At 42.5% G+C, this 21,356-nt stretch overlaps 1 protein-coding gene across 3 annotated transcripts in view; it reads right to left on the reverse strand.

Moving 5' to 3' along the window:
• LOC146971137 (3',5'-cyclic-AMP phosphodiesterase 4B-like) overlaps positions 1 to 21,356 on the reverse strand; it is a 51,535-nt gene that overhangs the window by 10,845 nt on the left and 19,334 nt on the right. Inside the window, exons 5-10 of one of the 3 annotated variants that reach the window (XM_085805208.1) lie at positions 19,976 to 20,223; positions 14,450 to 14,638; positions 14,310 to 14,346; positions 13,533 to 13,603; positions 12,883 to 12,932; positions 3,143 to 3,255 (exon numbers count right to left, since the gene is read on the reverse strand). In XM_085805208.1, coding sequence (XP_085661334.1) covers positions 3,143 to 3,255; positions 12,883 to 12,932; positions 13,533 to 13,603; positions 14,310 to 14,346; positions 14,450 to 14,638; positions 19,976 to 20,223 — 708 coding nt within the window. Of the gene's footprint in view, positions 1 to 3,142; positions 3,256 to 12,882; positions 12,933 to 13,532; positions 13,604 to 14,309; positions 14,347 to 14,449; positions 14,639 to 16,459; positions 16,597 to 18,692; positions 18,878 to 19,975; positions 20,224 to 21,356 lie in introns of those variants that run through there. The other 2 variants (XM_085805209.1, XM_085805210.1) reach the window with 2 other exon arrangements.

Raw genomic sequence — 21,356 nt, forward strand, 5'->3', positions numbered from 1 at the left:
ACAGCGACCAGACCGGCGGTCAGCAGGGTGTGTGGTCCCATCGCCCCGGACACACCTGTGCCCTTGGACACTGTAAGCGGAGACACCCTGGGTTTTGATGGTGGGCTCAACTACATCCTCACTGGTTCCGGAAAAGAAACGGACTCTTTGTCGGGCATCATGTCAAATGAATGCTGGGAGGGAGCAAAAGAGTCTGCAGATGCTGCATTCATGGTGCAATAATTTAAATGTAATTGACACTGGTTTGTGCAATAAAAATATGTGACTGGAGTGATTTGTTATTCTTTTCCATCTCTGTACATTGCACAACAAGCCCGCCCAAAGACAAATCTCAACTGTGACATGATAAACTGCTAACCTCTGCTCTTCCAAAAGCATCATTGGTCAACAATGCTCTGTGGGGGCACTGGTTCATATCCAGACTCATGATTCATGGTGGATAATGTGCCCGGCCAGCCTGAGCGGGCGGCTGTGCTGTGTGTGTGCGGTGCGCCTGCAGGGCCTTGTGCTCATTGTCTTGACAGTCCCAGTGACGTAGATATCTGTAAAGACTCAACCTGGCTGCCTGGTCAAAGCGCAGCTATTGTCATCTGGTAACCAGGGAGCAAAGGAGAGGGGGCAGTAGCAGGTGGGGGAGGGGGGCACGGGAAATAAAGAGACAGGAAACTGGTGTCACGGTCACAGTCACCCGTCACGGTATGACAGCGTCCCTTCCCATCCAAATCCGCCCTCAGACCACAGTATAGAAGACAAGCGGAAGCGGACAACGCCACCCTGGGTGTTTAGAGTCTGAAGCCGCCACACAGTCGCCGCAGTCTGCTTGGGGGTTGAGCAATACTCTGCAGTGTATAGTAATTTGATTGAGCTCTACACAAATGAAATACGCATCGAGAAACATTTTACTGCATTAAAGTAAAGTAACTAGTTCTAAATAGCTGCTTTGTGTAGTCTTGTGGCACCACAATGTGTTTATTTAGCTTCACTTGCAACAAATAAGAAAGCTGACTTTTTGAAATTTAGAATAACAAGTTGGATTTATCCAGTCTGTCATGGCAATGAATGATAATGGAGTCTTTATCTTTTTAGCTGTGCTAGCAGGGCTGATGCCTGCAGGATGAGTTCCCATGACTTGTCCTCCAGAGCCCCAATGAGTTTGACATTGATGTTTTTCAGTGATATTATTAAGTTGGAATGACCTGCCATTAAAGAAAGAAGTTTGCAACATTTCATAGAAACAACTGTCACTAAACAGAGGAAACAGGCTACAGCCCCACCAAGCCTGAGGTCCCTCCTCAGGCAGCCTAACACCAGTCCACTCCATAACTCATGTGACTTTAAAAACTCACATGATGGTGGGGTGGGCCATCATGGCCAGTGACTCTCAAGGTGTTAATGACCCCACAACAAGTTAAATGCTTTGACCTCTGCACCAGTCAGAGTTGAAGAAGTTCAAATGTCTTGACCTCATGTAACTCCACCTTCCACAATGGAACTAGACTACAACTGTGGGATTTAGCTCAGCAACCTAGTGTTGGCATTTCTAGTTGGTGAAATTCATATGGGAACATTTATTGTTTTGACTGAGCAAACTGTATCTTAACCTTAATTTTTAAACGTCCTAACTAAACTAAACTAAATACAAATGTTTGGTCCAACACAACTACGACATAAAGTTGAGAACTAAATCAAAAATATTAGCTACTGTGTCTTTATTTATCACCACATGCATACAGCTGATGTCACTTTGCTTTGCTCCAAAGTTGGTGGAAGAAGATTCGTAAAAAGGAGAATAAATTATTTTAAGCAGCAACGTCTGCAACACAGAGCAGTGAGGATGCAGCAAAGTGTTTTCCTGACTGCTTGTGAATGAGACCAGAAAAGGTGAGTTATACCTTTAAAGCTAACCTGAAGTTTAATCCATAGATTTAGTTTTAACTGTTAATCTTAAACCGTAGTCTGGGTGAACTTTTGTCTGTCAGTTGACTGTGACCTTTTCAGATGACATCACTTGAGAAAGTGTGCCCATGTCCGACTGAGCTCAAACTAACAACAGAGCCAACATCCGCACCACACAGGAACAAGGACAAATGCATCTGTGTGCAGTTTAAATCACACTGTATACCCTCCTGTATCCTGGCCTGTTGCATAACACACCAGGTAGTTTGAATAAGGAAAGGACATTGAAGCTGAACACTTTCTGTGGAACACATGCCATGCTAAGCCTGCTATGCCATTTAAAGATAACAGGAACTCCGTAGTCATGTATGCAAAACAAACACTGCACTTTTCTTCTTCTTTTTTTTTTTTTTTTTTACAAGAGATCCATAAAATGATGATGCCAGCTCATATAGTACCACAGAACAGCTGTTACTTTGCAAGTGCGTCAATGTGGCAAAAAGCAATTTACATTTTGCATACCCTGTGCAAATGGACAACCACACAGAAAACCTATTGTCCAGCTGTGAACAAGTCAGTCAAGCCATCATCACAAGTTCACTCTCAATATAATGCCCTCTGACAGCAAGAAAAAAACAAAAAAAAACAGAATGCACTGTGTTGCAATAATTTTGTAGTAATGAACAGCTACCTGTGAAATGATCATCTTTAAATCTAAGCCTTTGTTAATTGTGGTCTGGGAGACCAAAATAACACTGGATACACTGGATAACACTGTCTAATGGCAGTGTGCTGTGTTGCTGGGAGATCTTACTGTGGCCATTTGTGCACTGGGTGGAACAGACATTGACACAGTGAAATGTATGTTAAGGGTCTAAGCTGCTTAATTATAGTTATAATAATAATTATTAGTCAATCTGAGCACTGTGTTTATATGTCAATAGCAGATTACAGGTTCCTCTGCTGGACGTAAAGAGTTATTGATCGTCAAGTTAAAAACAATATTAAACTTTCTTTTTTTACCCCTCCATACATGACACCCTTAAACTATTTATCTAAAAATTAAAGTGTTCTCTTTGAAAATGAGAAATGCGTCTTGCACAAGAAGACGACCAAATGTGCAACAAGATCAACAACTGTAGTTTACAGTATGTTGCAAAGTCGCATCCGTCAGAGACGAGACAACACAAGCAAATGCATTGTTTGCATATTTACAGATATAAATGAATAGGCTGAATAGTCCTACCTTGTTGGAGGCCATGTCACTGACAGAGCGGTAGGTCTGGATGGTCTCCAACTGGTCCAGACACCAGTCCAGCTCCTCCATGGTCTCCATAGCAAGCTTCTGGTAGGACTCATCTGCCAACAGACACATGGACACGTAATCAGGCCCAAGAGGATCCATGTCCATGGCTGAGCCCCCCGACACCATGCGCGCAGGTCCGAGGGTCCCGGAGTGGCTTGATCGTACGGAGGACTGGCTGGCAGGACATCCGGGAGACGCAGAGGAAGAGGGGGAGGTGTGGACACAAAGCTCCTTCATCTTGTTACGCTCTACCACAGAAAGTTCACGGAAGTCGTACTCTCAGACAAACTGAGGCTAGAGTTACTGTTTGCTGACTCTCCCTCTCTGTAGGCTCTTTCTCTCTGTACCCCCTCATTCCCTCGCTCTCGTGCGCTCTGCAAACCCCCCTCCCACTCTGTCTGGCTCCCCCTCCCCTCCCCCCACCCCTCCTCTCTCAGTATCACTCAACTGAGCCAACTAGGCGGTCTGCTGCCTCCTGCTGTTGATGTGTCTGTGGACCCCCCCCCCCCCCCCATTCAAAAACATACAGTGTGTGTACACACTACACAGAAGTACAGTACTCAACCCTAAAGCCTGAGGAGAGATCAACCTGGCTTTGCTTTCGTATATTCTCCTCATACCCTCATACTGTTTTCATACACAAGAATGCATCTCTCTGATAGCTGATATATTGAAACTGCAGAAATGTCAGGGAGGTGAGGCAGAGACAAAAAAACTGCTTTAGTTTATTTAATGCACTTTGTCAACTCCTGATGACTTCCTTTCTGAAACATGCAGACCACTTCAAGGCTGTACTCTGCTGAGCTGCAGCAGCAGCTCGCACCACACCACCACGCTTCAACAAACTGGCTCTCTCCTCTCTGAACCTCTCTGAGGGAGAAAAAAAAATTATATCAAACACCAAGCTCTGTGTTTGCACAAGCAACACAAGAGGCAAACTTTGACTCCCTGAATTGGGGGGAGGCCAGGCCAGGGTCTCGCTGTGTGCCAAAGAAACCAAAGCACTTCCTCTTTGGCCCTGAACTCACACAAAACACGGAGCGGAATTACTGAATGGCAGAGTGACTGCTGAGGACAATCATAGCCGTCATTCGGTGAAATAGCTCTGTCGTTAGCAGCTGTGACTCAGACATGGTAGGCGGACAAGTTTTGGTGAGGAAAAAAGTGGTTTATAGGAAATGCACTGAGATGATAAAACAGGAAACAAATTAAGAAGCATCATATTCTGATTCTGATACCAGGGAGAATGTTGATTCAACAAATCTGTGCCTGGAGGGAGCAAACACTCAACGCATCTGGATCTCCCCGTCTTCCCTTTGCTACGGAAAAGACTGATCTCTACTTCATAGGGCTTCACACATGGAAGAAATTTACCCCATATGCTTAGCACAACAGGACAGCCAGCGTGCTGCTCCCCAATTTACGTCAATATAGTGGATCAAAGCACTTCAAAGCACAGTGATGGCGCACAGACTCTGAACCACCGACGCTTAACAAAGAACTTCAATGAGATCCCAGACAACGTATAGTGCAGTCAGGGGAAACCTCCCACCACTGAAAATGTATCTGAACAACACAGGCGAGGGCGACTCTTCTGAATCATAAAGGACAGTCAGGTTTTTAGTTGTTTAAGTTTGACTGTGGTTTTTAGAAAATCATGCCACTGGCTCCTCAGATTACAAGAGGAAGACTGCTAGCATTAGCCACATTCCTCAGGTCAGACCAGTTTTTCCTTTGCTTGCGATCCAGGTTGGAGAATTCAAAGAAGACTTGGCTACAATATGCCGCCGGACGCCAAGCTTCGCGGTCCAAACTATTCACAGGAACCACTGGCATCCGAGCCATGTAAAAATCAGTGACATAGAGCAGAAAGGAGAACTTCAAAGCAGCTCATGCACAAGGTGGTGAGCTGTTGAAACTGGGTATATATCCATGCACGGCCGCCTTGAGCCATAGGGGCAGTTGATGTTGCCAAGACGGAGCAACCACATCCTGCCCCCGTTCCCTCCGATGAGGGTATATAGACATTAGACATTTTAACAGGGCCGTCGGTGGACATCAAAGGGCTGGCTCTTTCAAGCCACCTGTATGATCAGCGTTCAGGTCATTTTGAAAAACTGGCGGCTGATTCACGCACACAGGCCAGAATTAGATGGCAGTAAACCAGTCTGATGTAGTCTGCAGAACAAAAGTTTACTGGCTTTGGTCTCGGGCTTCAAACCACTTGCGTAAAAAGTAAAATCACTGAAGCAGAACTTCACACATTCATCTCATGGATTTCCTACAGATGACAACAGTTGGACCTGGAGCCATGCTTCACTTATGTGACTCACGTAATAATCAGATTTGTGAGTTAAAGTTGTAATTAAAACAGAGTTATATGCACACACACAGTAGGAGTAGATGGGGCTGCTGAAGAAATCATCACCTCTCGTCGATCGTAAATACAGTGCTAAATGGGCTTACAGACATTTCACAATGTCACCAGTCAAAAGTGGCGTGACGAACTCTCAGTCTGAAAAACCTGCTCCAGACAGAGTGTGAGGTACTTTTCCAGCCTGTTTTTCAGTGGAAGTCTTTTTTTTTTTCTTACTTGAGCAAGTCCTAATGCTTTGGCCATATGCTGGAGGCTGCCCAGAGGACAACAGACCTCAGTGTGCAGACAGACCCGTCTGCCTCCCCCCTCTCCATCTCTCTCCCCCTATAGGGCCACAAACCCACCTCTGTGAGAGCCATCAACTGCACTAACGACCAGGGCTGGGCTCAAACACACAACCCCCCCCCACCACCACCACCTCCATTCCCGCCCAAGACACCTTCCAGTCACATCCACCTCACACTGCCCCTCTCTGTGCTCTCAACCCACCCCCCAAAACCTGTTTCCCCTTGCTGTCTGGCTGAAGCTTGGTCTGCAGAACTGTTCTGTCTCAGCTATTATACCACCTACTGATGAGCTGCAGCCAGTCATGGCTGAAGTATTTTCATCTTTTATTCAACAAAAAGCAGTGATGCCGTTATGTAAAAGGAACATCCTGTGTTAATTAATACGGACATAGTGTCAGAAAACTCCACGTCAATACTAGAAATAAAAGTATTCAGTAAGCACAGCCCTTATAGTTTGAATATATCATTCATAATTAGCAATTTAATTTAATAATTTTTAAATTATTATTATTTCTAATGCATTTACATGTAACATACATTTCATTTTAATGCTGGAGCAGGTCAGGAGTAATCACATTCGAAGGAAAAAACAATATGAAGTGCCTCAGTCATTTGTTAGACCACCACATGCCTCCAGAAGAGCTTCATCACTCAGTTATTCAACAAACCTCAGTCTCTCTACTGGAGAGATGAACAACACCAAATCTCTCATAGGTGCGTAACTGAGCTGACATGTGGTGACTGTGAAGGCAACAGTGTACGTTCACATCATTTTATACTTATTACAGAATTCAGGGGGGTCATTGTCATCCAGTTTCTCCACTTATCTTCAGACTATTCTTGATATTGTCATCTGTGTATAATATCTATCATATATTTAGTTGGAATAAGAATAATAAAGAGAAAAGTGCACCTATGAATTTCAAAGAAATGCAGTGAAACAAAAAAACAACCTGTAAAAGTATCATAACATGGAAAATAACACAAATTAAATATGATTGCGTAAACATGTGATTAAGTACTTCAGTAACTGTAATTAGTCATTTCCTGCCATATGTGGTATGTATGTGTGAGCAGCTTTACAGGCTTGACGTATTGTTCAGTATTTGATATGAGTATGTGATGCGACTTTAACACTGTGACTAATGTTACTTAAATTGTGTTTATTCATACTGGCTGGACATGTCAGAGAGTGATGAAGCCAGTTACAACAGAGAGCCAGTGAAAAAGACTTGAGTCACTGCCGTCAGGTTCAGTGTAAACAGCTCCGAGCTATCTGCATGTACGCAAACACACACATTCCGCATCTTGACCTCACCACATTATGAAGGAGAAAACACATACTTTGACATTGGTACGTGCACATACTCAGCAATGCTTGTGTTTGACTTCGCACTATACGCGGCGCTGAGACAGACAGGTTGGTGGGGGGGGGGGGGTTGGGTTAGAATGAATCACCTTTGTATCACCCCCCCACCCCCCCATGTACGTCAGTGTGTTCACCAGAGCAGAGAAGCAGAAACAGAGTCTGACATAAGGAAATAGAAAGAAAGAGAAAGAGGGAAGTGTCTAAATTCAACAAATGTTTGTCTAATCAGAAAAGCTACACAAAAGGGTTATCTTGACAGGTGAATAGTCAACACAGCACACTCCTTGTGGGAAAATACACTGAGACTGTAAATATCTTCAAGCTGATAAGTGACTTGCCTGCAGCAAAATAACTATTTGGTCACTGAATAAATCATTTGCATAGTGCAGATCTATACTGCTGCTGACGTTTTGTTTTTCTAACAAATAGTTTATCCCCAGAAGAAATTTATACATTTCAATGCCATTTATGACACTGGTTTATCATTAAAAATGGAACAGTACAGTTGCACATAAAAGAAGAGTCACAGAAAAGTGAAATACTGCAGTAGTTTAACATTTGTAATATCTTTGACAGTACGAAGATGTGTACATACAATTTTTGCTTTTATTATTTTGTGTAATTACAGTTGTTATATAATAGCTAATTGTATTTGTTTGCATATAATGTTATCGCTTTTTCAACATAGGCTTTCGACATAACCTCTCCACAAAGACCAGTAATATCTGATCAGGTCCGGGAATTTCTTTTATCAGATCATGAAGAAAAATGCCGACTTCCCATTTCCTGATTATCAGAACAATAAGTTAAGAGTTACCGTGAAAGGTGTGTGCGTGTGATTTGTTACCTCTATCAAAAAGGGCGACTACTGTATGAGACAGAATCTGATACAATGATCTGGTGCCATGTGGTGCAACCTCTGGGGAGCCAGTGGTGTGGAGGAGCTTTACGGAAAGTCCGACCCAGAAACCACCTTATCACCCTTTGTTTTCTCAGTCCTCGCAGCTGATTTGGCTGTTTACAGTTTAGGACGAAGCCATAATCTCACACCTATCAAAACAAAAGACTTCAACAGATACACAAACACACAGACACACACACAGATTGCCACACACCTCATCAAGGCCAGTTTGACAGCTCCTTCACAATGCACCATGGAGCTGTGTTGGCATGGGCCAGCTTGAGGGATGGGCCGCAGCGAGGTTTATGACTGTGCTGACGTCAATGACATAATTCAAATACTTAACCAGGCTGCACGCTTCCAGCCCTGCAGATCCTCTCCTCTGGCTGCCAGCCTGGAAAACCTGACATGGACTCTGGCTGCGGAGCAGAGCGTCGGCTGCAGACAGCAGAGGAGTGGACCGGCCAGACTGAAAATGACCAGTCAGATTTGCTCTGGCCGTCAGTGTGTGGCCTGCTGTGTGTCTGCCTGTGTCTGTGTGTGTGTGTCTATCCACCCATCTGTTTATTGCTTTTATTTCAAAAGTGAAGCATTGCACTTGAACTCAGTTGAAAGACAGCAGGTAACGATACATAAACGTAATGCTTCAAAACTGATGCTACAATATTTGGATGTACTGTGGATCTGGATTCAGTATTGATCCATGCATGTCCATAAAACTCAATAATCAAACATGAATATTTCAATTATACTGCCACTATGTTCCCTGCAATACAGGCGGCAGGTTTGATTGCAAATGCTTCACCTATGATTTTCACCTACATTTTAATACAGACACCACTGTTTTGCTTTGTCCTTGCAACCACCTTCTGTGTTTTGTACTACATTTCTATGCACCGTCACACTAAAACATTCTGAACAGCAATCACTAATAAGACTGTAACTGCACTCCTGAGCTGATTTAAAACAAATAACTCCTTGTTATTTGTCATCAAAGTGTAGGCTACCAGTTACTGACACATGATTTGTTCTGCCTATGCTGTTAGAATAACCTTTTATTCATTCATTACTTCTCTTTCAGGACGTGTTTACAAAATGAGACAATAGCTGAATGAGTAATGCTTATTGTGCGGGGCCCCACACCCTGGCCAGTCTACGCACAAGGTCACGTGTGTGTTTAGTTTCAAGGCAGAGAATATGTATGTAAGAATGCAGCTGTCTGCTGCACTGTGCTCATTGCATCAGGCTCTGGGCAACAGGCTCTCTGAGCAGCTGACACATGTATCTCAGGAAATGAAAAATAAGAATAAACAGATTAAAACATCAGAGCATGTATATCATGGCCCTGTTTGGGAAGTTTTACACAACTGTGCTCAAATAAAAAAAAATCCACCTAAGAACATACTGGTGCACACACTGTGAATCTGAAGGGGCTTCAATAAAACTCACAGTAGATGTAAATATTGTTCAAAGGAACAGTCAAACTTTTTGTGAAGTATGCATATGCATATAAAAGGGTCAGCTTCACCCAGCTGCCATTTACCGAGCTAAGCATTAAGATTGGAAACAAGGGGAAACAGCTAGCCAGGCTATACCCAACTGGAACCAACTCTCTACTTGCACCTCATAAACAAACAAAACCCAAGTGAAACAAAAAGTGCAACTTATCATTTTTAAACTTCTGCTTTTGCATAAATGAAACATACGAGATAAAATGTTTTTATGGGTGAATTTCAGAGCGGAGGTAGGAACTAGCACTGCACACTCATTCGAAAGAAAAATTTAAATTGCTTCATGGGCAAATGTAATATTCAAATTGCAGGAGCTGCAATTTTTTTTTAAAGGTAAAATGTGTTGGACCAGTTTTGTGCATCATTAGCACCATAAGCATTCTGAGACGTTTAAGCCTTAAAATCAGAATCTAAAGACATCATTATTTAAAAAATAATTCTCTGTAAAAAATTAAATGCAACAATGACTACAACCTTAAATTGTAACATTTGCCAAAAATAATTGCAACATGATTTTTCTGCCTAATATGCAGCCCTTGCAGGAGGCTTTTTGTTTTCTTTGGACAGAAGCAGGCTGCGTAGCTCCTTTCCTGTTTCCAATCTCTTTGCTGATACAAACATGGCAGCAATAGAGATCAAACCTTTGGAGAGAAAGTGAATATGCACTTTTCCCCCAAAACATTCAAACCCAAATAGCAAACTGAAACTTCTACACTACACACTCCGGTTCTACCACCAATGTCTGACCCATACACTTATTCTGGGTAAGTTTTCTGTACGTTTGACATAATTTGTCCAGTATGTGGGCCAGACTTTGGCCAACAGAACTGGGCGCACACAGGGCCAGAAGAAATTCAAACAATGTATTTTGCAATCTGGGAAACAACATTAAAAAATGACATAATCATGTGCCACGTCTTGTGATTTTTTTGTTGTTGTTCTCTATTTTTCATATACTGGGTGAAACTCAGGGAATAAATAAAAGGCTCTATCTGGACCAGGCCCTGCTCTGGACAGCTCTGCTTTAAACATTCATTTCTGGCCATTGTGTAAACATTAATTTCTGAAGGCCAGTCAAAGGGAACATTCACTGAGAAATGATGAGGTTTAACATCCCCCTTCTTGGTCAAATGACTAACCATGTACCCTAGAGTACCAGCCATCTGTGACAATATTCAGCTGGTGATGACCGTTACAGATTAATTACCAGCGTTTGACGGCGAAGGACGTCATAATCAAGCATTTTCCTCAAAAGTGCTATTTATCTGCTGTAATATAAAGCAAAGCCTATAATCTGAATCAGTCAGGGAAGAGTGAGCCCTTTGTTGGCCGCCTGGCTCACGGGACTGCGTGTGATGGGGCCAAGATGGTTTGCGAAGCGTAAACTGCAAACTCACATGGGGAAAACTACAATCCCCTCACATTACTGGAGTAAGATGTTTAATAGTGTAAACAGCCTCCACTGACGCATTTGCAGCTGAGCTGATTTTTTTTTGTGTGTATCCCACCATCCCCCTGCTTCTCCTGCACTTTCACCCAGTGACTGCAGTCACGTTCCTGCGCTTTTTGTTTATTTCATCCAGTTTGACCTTTTTTTTCTCTCTCTCCCTGATCGCATCTGATTAAAAGGTTCAGAAACTGTGACGTCTCTCTCTGACCTTTGGTGTGTTTTCTTTCTTCCCTCTCTCACTCCCTGCAACGATCTGGTAAATCTCTCACTCTTTCTTAAACGCACACTATCTCTGTTTCTAACCTTGCCGTCTTCCTACAGGAGTTCACAACGCTCTCTCTCAAATTTCTGATGCATTTTATTCTATGTCAGTGTGTCCCGCTCAAATCCCTTTATAGCCGCATTAAAAAGAGAGCTCATACTCAGCCATCTACGCTGAGCTCATGCACAGAAAGACGCAGGTACCGTATCTTTTCCACCATTGGGGATAATATTGCCTCACTGAAAACACAGATGCAAAACAGGAAAAATCTGTTCTCCTTTTCCGGTTGAAGGGTTGATGAAAACGAGACGGGGAGCAGCACAAAGGAGGATGTGAGGGCATCTTTCCTTGTGATATTGTTAATTGTTATAGTCCTGAACAATCTGAACAATCGCTATTACATAGTAGCAGGTGTAAACTGTATGTTCTTTGTGAGCTTGGGAAAAGTTGATGACGGGGATGCTCTCCAGTGGGACTGCAGATAAATGCTTTATAATGTGTCACAGAGATTTCAAACTAATTCTAACAGACATTTGTTTTTCTCATTTTATCTTGCCCATGCGTCACGATCCAAGGCAATAATGAAATGGTTTGACTCGTCAGCGATTGCTTAGCGAAGGTCAAGGTTTGTGAGAAGTGTTGAGGAGGAAGGACAAAAAGAGACTCGCACTTGTCTTATATTTTTTCCTGCCGTGGGACGCTCCCAGCAGCTCAGTTTGCTGATAGGAAGTGGAGGGCACCCGCGTGCAGGCTCTGCTGACGTCAGTCGGGCTTGAAGAACCAGTGCAGCAGGAACTAATATCAGCCCCCCCCCCCCTCCGACCCGCCTTCTTTTACTTGTCCTCTCACTCCTTCACCATCTACCTGATGTGAATCTGCACCACTCAATCTCTGTCTGCTCTCACCCTCCTCCTTTCTGTCCGACTGGTTTCAGCATCAGAACGTGGGAATCTTTGTGATGTTATCAAACCACAGATTCCTGTATCAGGGACTAGATTAGTTTCTCTATGCATGTGTGGAGAAGCTCAAAGATGACACAGTGTAAACATCTGTTACAATGTTTCCATGAACATTTTCATACACCCAAAGTCTAGCTACGCCACTGAATGTAACTCATGCAGAAAACTGTCTAAATGCTTACAGTACTTTGAATAGGCACAGTATTTGCAAAGACACACTCTTTTTTTTATTCACTGGTATGAGACAAGACACACACACCATCTCTGTATTGCCTGCATGAAACAGCATGCATTGGGATTAACACCAGTTAGGGCGTATTTACTGTATGTTTGGATCATTATCTTGACTCATTCTTTCATGTCTTTCTGCAGCAGAGCCTCCACCAGCAGCCAATTTTGACACTTTCCTTCTAAGAACTTGCACAACTACCACAGTAAAAGAGCGGAACTGCACTGCATTGCTTGCATGTTACAGTTTTCCACATTTCCAAGAATCATTAGCTCCGCTGAGGGTGAACCTAAACTCGCCTCGTCATGCTCAGAGAGGTTTATGACCGCACTCACCTGACAGGCAGACTTTGGTGACAGAGGGCTGATTTGCAGCCGGAGACCTCCTGCAAACCAAAGAAAAACAAGTTTTTAACAACTGGTTGCATAATTTTTTTTTTTCTATTGCGTGTTTTGGTTTCAGCAGCAATCATCGTTGTCACGGCACAAACACAAAAAAGAGGGCCCAGTCAGTTCTTCAAACTGGTCACGGGTCAGATCTTTCTACTGTCCGACACAGTCATGTCTGATTTAGGTTTTTGGCTCACAGTGACCCCGCTCTCTGAGGTCGTACTGACTATGTGTCTACCTCTGGCAGACCCGATGCAAGTGCAGCTTTAGTGCTGACCCAGTTCGGTGATCAGAGGAGATGAGATCACCTCCTCTTTCACCAAACACAAAATAAAACGTCACTGGGTCCAGTTAAAAGTTCCAGGTGTGCTGCTGAAACCAGTTTTAACATCGGTGCCTCTAATGCATTTGGCCTTCATGAGGCCAAAGCATTACAAACAACTTTGGTGCATTGGCGCCCCCAAGTGACGGATGTGGGCATTTTGAATTGTAGCAACCAAACATCCTGACACTTCATCCTGCGAGTCTGCATGTATTGTGTTGATACTTTCACACAACATGAGCAGGTACTATAACACAATTATGACGTGACTTACTTATTGGATGCACACTGAACATTCGTCAAGGTGGTGAAGTTGTTCCTGACGGTCCGCAGACTTGCCAGGACCTACAAAAAATGATTATGAAGAAAAAGATGATAAGCCACAGCAGCCAAAGCTTGACATCTGAAGAACAGTATCACCATGGTCGCAGTATGGTGACAATGCACCATCTTTGTAGAGTTGTCTTTTACAAGATTTGCATTGAGATGCACTGACTGACTGTTGTATCTGAGTCATTGACAAGAATTAATAAGCAGTAAACTTAGTGCAGATTTTGCAAGATACTTGTTCACTGAGCCCACACCCACCGGAAATCAACACAGATCAATTGATAACCTTTTTGAATCACTGATCTGCATTTGTTTTTGTAAAATATATAAGAGGATGGGAAACAGAACCTTATGATCAGCCGTGCTATGTTTTTAAATTTCAGTATTGATGTTTCAAATTGGGTGAACAGGGTGAATGCTAATGGGTTGGAACTAAATTCAATCACATGAACAACAGATTAAACAAGCATTGGTTAATTTAAGTATAAGTTTGGGACAATGTGTCTGATATGATCCTATCATTCATACCCAAACATTGCAAGGTCTACTACAGACCACCAGGGGGCAGACAAGTTACTACGATAGAGAGTCGGTAAAGGATTCATGAACCACAGAGTTTCATGTCTAAAAACCCTTGAGGAAATTGTGTTTTCAAAATTATCTTTTGGGATGATTTTGATATTTGCTGAAGCAGCTTCACTAACTTGTAGCCAGCTCTTACCTGGGCAAATGGAGTCACAATCAAGTCCTCTCCATGCCTGAAATTGGAAGTGATGAAAGCAAAGACTCACTGTTAAATACGCACACACAGTTGATCAAAGTTGAGTCATATGTCAGAGGGCTTTGATGTGAACAACTCACAGCTCCCCGACGATGGATGAGTTTCGAGACAAGGACTTTGGTGATAGTTCATAGTCGCTGTCAGAGCGATACAGGAACGACTCTCTGCGCTGGCCATGGCCTGCCAAGTTGGGGTGTAGAACCAGTCCCGGGGAGGCCTGCAGGTCTGAGGGACTGCAGCACAACGACGGGCCATTCTCAACTTCAAAGCTAAAAGGAAAAAGATAAACAACAGTAATATCAGCGTTATCCTCAAGTGAAATCAGTGAATGCTGGCACGACGGGAGTACATTTCAAAAAGTCCAGAAATGAGGAGATGATTAATTTTACCATGTCTGTGTTTGATCAATCATAAGTCTAATCACATCCAAATCATCATCGTTATGTACTCAGGACTTTCGCTAAGCTCCCACTAAGTACTGACTTGCACAACATGCCCACAAATCCCATCCAGAAAAGAAGTGGTTGCATAAATCCCAAAATGATTACTCACCCGTCCATCCTAAAAAAAACAAAAAAAAAAACTATTGTGCTCATTAAATAAGTATGCTTTGCTGGTCGGTGATTGAAGGGGTTGTGGTGGTGGGGGGTGGTGGGGGGGGGGGCTTTATTGGAAATTTCTGGTCTGGCTTGTCTCACTGGGATACTGTCCATGACAGCTCCATTTATCCCTGCCCACTAGCAAGAAAGCAGCACACACACAGAGAGAGATTAGTTTCCTATGGTGTGATGACGTGCAAACTGCTGTGTTTGTCTTTACACCCAACCATACCCAATGGTCTTTTAGACAGGATCTATTGTGTGTTACAGTGATTGCAATTACCTGCCCGGGGACTGCAGAGGGGAAATCACAGTAGCTAATAGCTGTATCTCCTCTCATTGCTTGAGATGAATTGTTTTGTACATTTTCTTTGACAAATAAATCTAATGAGACTTTTATGATAATACATGCAGAGTGCAAGATGAATCAAACAAATTACAGTAAAGACTAACAAATAGAGATACTATTAATGAAGGAAGAGCAAAAGAACAGACTGCAGTTTAAATTCGTAACGTAAATATTTTAAACAGAGACAGTCCTTTTGGGTATTATGTTTTCTGATGCCACAGCGAAGACACCACAGATGTTCATTCATACGTATATAATCTGTTTGTCACCATGGAGTGGGAGCAGGAGGAAAGGCCAGGCTATTGAGTAGATGATCAAGATGATCAAGTCAGATAGACTGGAGATCAGAGGTGAAAGGTCAAGGTGTCAGTGGCCCACAGGAACAACAGATGTCACAAGCAATAAATAAATAAATAAATAAAAGCTAACTCCTGACTTTAGCTTCTATAATATTCACTCGCAGGTTTTGCAAATTAGCATTTTGAATTTTTCTCCACTTCTAGTCATTTTGTGGTGTCAACAAAACGAACACATAAACACAACCAGCAGCACTGTTACATCTCCTCTTTAATCTATCTTGTAATGGACTGACTGTCCCAAAGACCACTTCACTATTTGCCCCACATTCATCCCCGCCTCTAATTCCTGCTACATGTGGGATTAACTCAGCACATATCCCACTGAGACACTCTCCATCCCACACCTCTGCCAGAGGAGTTCAGATTAATGGGAAATGTGCAACTCTGTTTACACACACATGGCCCGGCGACGTACGTCATCTGTGTGGAGCTTTGCGTCATTCAAATCTCAGCTCCACACAACATTAACGTTACGTTTTACCTAAAGCAAACTGACCTCTTAATCTGACGGAAGGAGAAAAAACCACACAGGGTGAATGACACATCTTTTCTTTGGATGTTGATAAACTGCAAACTCACAAATTAAACTCTTCTGGCAATATACTGTAAAGTTAGGATTTCATGTAGTAAATGCCTGTTGGTGCAGTTGTTGTAAACCACGTAGAGAGCAAAAGATAGAAAGGCTATAAATACTAAAACAGAGTCGGTTAAAAGGTCTGTAAGTTACAGTTTTAAAAGAGAAAAAAGACAGACATACTACAAAGGAGATGAGTAAAAAGTCACCTGGGAGCTGAGAGGTGTGCCCCACTGACCACTTCCTCGCTGAAGTCAAAGTGCCCAGCTCTGCACCTGGGGGACCTCCGTATCATCCTTCTCTCGCTCGCATCCACCTCCTCTCTCATCATCGGGCAACAAAAAACAAGGATGCTGTAGCTGCTCACTCATACACATGCACACACACACGCACCAACAGACCCCCTTTCTGACCAGTAAGAGGCCACGTGCTGGAATAACGTAGGCTTGGCAGATGCTAACAGGCAGATATGGGCTGGAGCACAGGGAGCGGACTCGTAGTTGCTCTGTTAATCTGACCGCCTGCGCCTTTTCCTTTTATATCAAACCACTGCAGATTAATCGGGGGGGGGGGGGGGGCTGGGGGGGTTCATCATCCCACCCGCCCTTCAACTGGCCACCTGTGACACCCTATAAAAGCATGCCATGCAGGTTTATAGTGAAAAAGGAGGGGAATTAAAGCAGAAAATCCAGATTTTCATTCATCTATCAACTCTTGTAAAACTCACTCGTGATTATGACGATATGTGTCGATATTTCAGTGACATAAAAGATCTTCTGTGTTTGCAAAAAGCAATGGAGAAAGCCTGTTTCAGTTGGACTGTCCCCCTCAGTTCATACCACAGCAACATAATAAGACCCAAGACACAAAACCATTTTTCTCTATCAAGGATCAAACTAACATGACAAGGAACAGAGGAGGGTTAAGTTAAGGTCAGATCACTCCTGATTTAAAAAAAATGGTTCCTCTTGAAGGGCAGGAGTGAGATTGTCTGGGGCTGTTAGTAGGGTAGAAGTGTGTGGGACAAAGTTCCCAACTGTCATCTAAACATTTTTAGTTTAAGGACCCGACTTTATAAATGTTATGGGACATTTAATCTTCATCAAACTGCTACCCTTAAAACATGATCTAAAATAACATTCATGTTTTAGTTCTGGCAGAAAACCGCTTATTAATGATACAAATTCCAAGTTGTTTTAACGGTTGATCTGTGTTTATACACTCTACCTCCACATCAGAAGAGTTGATTTACATTTCAGCTATCTGAATTGTGTTACTGGGTGACATTAGGACGACTGAGAAGAACCAGAGCCCCCCATTATCATCTGAGCAAGACCAGAGGAAAAAAGAAACAGACTGGCCGTCTTTTTTTCTTTCTTTTTTTTTTTAAAAAGAAAGGACGTAGACACCAGCAGAGCAGTACACTCAAGAGAATTTAATATCTACAACTCAACTAAATAATCAAGAGCACTGGTGAGCACTCACACAGGAGTGGAGAAACTTCTCTTCAGCACAGTTCATTCCAGTGGAAAAACACTCTGCTTTGTTCAGTTTGTACGTTTCAGTGTCCTGACACCATAAACACATTTTAGGTTGAAATGAGGTAGTAATAATAATAAGAATAATAATAAGAAGAATAAGAAGAAGAAGAATAATAATAATAATTTGTAAAGCATTTTCCATGAAATAATCTCAAAGTGCATCAAAATCACCAACAACAAAAAAACATTCTGAGTAATCTACGGACAACTAAAGATCGCCTGCCTGAACAAAAATGTTTTAAGAGCTTTTTAAAAGTGTCCACAGACTGGGGTCCTCACCTTTTGCACATTCAACAAATAAAAGAAAAAGCAGCACTGTTAAGGCCCTTGCCTACGAAGCAACACATGATCTCGCTGAAATCTATTCAATAAACTTTATCTGGTATAAATCCCAAACTACAGTAACGCAACCACGGCATATTCTTCTGCGTATGTGGGAACATGTCTTTGTGTTCATCTACAGCATCTGTGGACAACAGTCTCATATTGTACAGACTGTAAAGCTCTTTGAGACACACAAGGGATCCTGGGCTCCATATACAATTGCCAGACCGGACTTAAAAAATTCAGAAAACTGTGGCCAGTTGCCACCATCAGAATCTGCAGATTATCATCGGAGTCTGGTAGCAGTGTTTTTAAATACCAATAATATCAATCTCTTTGATAAAACACATGCTGGAGTAGACAACGTGAAATAAACTACTACTAAATAAGGGTTTGTGTCAGTTAATAAAAAACCCTCAATCACCAGGGGCCGACTGTAGAGCACAATAAATAAACTGAGTTGACTAATGGAGACAAACAGTGCAGAAACAGCCAGTTGAGCTGTGTTTCTCTGCTGTCTTTTACTCTGGCAGGCTCTGTCTCTCACATATAACAAACACGATAACCAAATCCTTACCAGGTGTTTGCTACTGTGAAGCGTCTGTATCGGCGGAGATGTTTGTTCACAACCTGCTTGCGAAAGCGTCTCGGTGAGCTGTGTGGGGAGAGTTTCTGGCCGGGATCGACGGCGCTGCAGGAGTCAACCCGGTCCAAGTCGAGCTCCCTGTTCTCTCCTCTGTCCTCCATTAGTGTCTCTACTTTACAACCGAGTACAGAGTGATGGCACTTTCCTGGCATTTAAGAGCTGCTGCCTTCCTAAGAAACAGCTGCAATCACACTGTCCAGGAAAACTATCAGAACCGTCTCTAACTGGTTTTTCTGTTACATACGGAATCAGATGTTATTGTGTTGTAATCAGGTCCCCAAAGAGAAACACTGAGGACGAGACAAGTATTCACTCGTATACCTAGAATATGACTCTGATTAATTTGATTGGTAGATGCCTTTCGAACATCCTCCCTGCAAATTCAAATTAACAGCCTCGACGTGCTGGTTGGCCAATCAGCAACAGCTGGAAAGTAACACCAAGAGTTATGGAGCGGCCGCAGTGTCACGCAATAAGCAGAGCAAAAGTTTTCCAGCTCCTGAACTTTTATCCAGATAAACGCAACCCCGCATTTAAAAAAAAAAAATCAGCCGAGCAGATGGATGAATGTGACAGAGATGAAAGCAGACGGAGCATCTATGAAACCAACGATCATGTGGGGTTTAGTGAGTTCAAAGAAAAAGAGACGCACAGTCTTTGTGGCGATATTGCAGTGCAATCATGTAAAGTAGTAGCCAATCCATCACAAAATAAAGAGTCATCTGCAAAATTGATGCCTCCAAAGAAAAGCAGCCCACTGTAGTCTACCGCAGAAAGTAGACACTACAATAAATAACAACATGCTCGGTTACATGACTGCCAAATTATTCTGTACCATCTGATGCTTTAGAGAGGTCCTTCTTCAGGGCACAGAGTTATATTTATTACTGTACGAGCTGACTGAAAGTAGGAAAGAAAACAAGGCATGGAAAACATGTTGTGAACTGAAAAAAAAAACACAACATAAAAGTCTTTGCCAACTATTCTGCTAATTTGCAAATCTAATGTCAAGACTCGCTGGGAGCAATAACCGGCCTCCCGCTGCTACCGACACACAAATGCAAAAACACAAAGCGAAAATAAAGAAAAAAAATAAATATAGTTCTCCAAAAAAGAGAGAAATGCATAAGAAAAACTCTTATGCATCGTAACAGCAGATCATAACAATATGTAAAACTGCACACTTATATCAGCTTTGTGTGTTGCCGCCTCACCTGTCGGGGTCGGCCTGTGTGATGTCGATGCGAGGGAGGGAGACGATGGGGAGGCTGGTGGGTCTGGCCCGGGTCACTGGATCGTCCTCAGGTGTGAGCGGCCTGCCCCTGTCCCTCTCCTTTTCTGCCTGTCGCCATGACAACGGCGGCAGCTGCAGGTTGCCAGAAAAGCGCCTGTGGACTTTGCACACCTCTACCCCGAGGGTGCTGGCTGTGGAAAACTGTCCCACGGGAGGCTCCTTATTCTCCTGAAGGTAAAAAAACAAAATGAAACGACAAGGAACTGGGTTAGACTGGCTCATAGTAATCCTTCTCCTGGAAAGGTTGGTGAGAAATAAGCGTGGGGTAAATGTTAAAAAGCAATGACTTATATCATCTTGAATTAAACACTGGTAATATATGACATCTTGCTGAGAGCTGGATATGAAGACCATTATTATAACAAAGAGAAAGTGGAGATGAACGTATTAAAAGAAATTATTTTCCAACAAAGTAAAGATAGATGGGCATTAGATATTTGGGGTAAACCAAAACTGCGTACTTACTGTGAAATAAAACAGGTATTTGGCCCAGAAAATTATGTTTTGTATAATTTGTCTAAAAAGAAAAGATCCCTGTGTGCTCAAATGAGAGCTGGTATTCTTGGTCTTCATATTGAGACAGGCAGATATGTTGGCACAGCAGAAGACGATAGAATTTGTAATTTATATGACATCCAAGAGGTGGAGAATGAAAGTCATTTTGTGTTTCACTGCCCTTTTTATGACTCTATAAGACAAAAATTGTTTAGTAAGGTAGATCCAAATAATGAATTTGTGTGGTTAGACGATGCTGAGAAGCTAAACATCTTTTTCAGTTGAATATATTTGCATTTTCTTTATTTCTTGAAAAGGGTTGGGCAATGAGATGAAGTGCGATATATAGTTGAATAGTGAAAGTAATCTTAAATTGTTTAGTTATGTCAGACCTGTGTGGCAGGTTAACACCAACAGGAAGAACTGTCTAGTCTTTTTTTTCCCCCTTGTATTTGTCATTAAATGTGTCTTGTAATCTCATATGGGATGGGCCACAGTGACACGAAAATAAAAAATTCATTCATTCATTCATTCATTCATTCATTCATCACAAAATATTCTTAAAAACATTGTTTTCCAAAATACAACATGGTTAGAAAAAAATTGAGAGAGATTTAAGAGACACACAACCCAGCTTAGAGGAGTACAAATGATTCAACCTGACTAAACAATCTGCCTGAACTGCACACATCCCTGATTTAACAACGTGCTGTGCGCTACATTGGCTATATTTACATTTTTTACACTCTTCATTAAACAGACAGAAATGAACTGATTGATCAAACTCATTCAGGATCCCTCGACAC

The sequence above is a fragment of the Trachurus japonicus genome, chromosome 17 (assembly GCF_045865225.1).
Source record: "Trachurus japonicus isolate A0001 chromosome 17, Traja_1.0".
Classification (NCBI taxonomy): domain Eukaryota; kingdom Metazoa; phylum Chordata; class Actinopteri; order Carangiformes; family Carangidae; genus Trachurus; species Trachurus japonicus.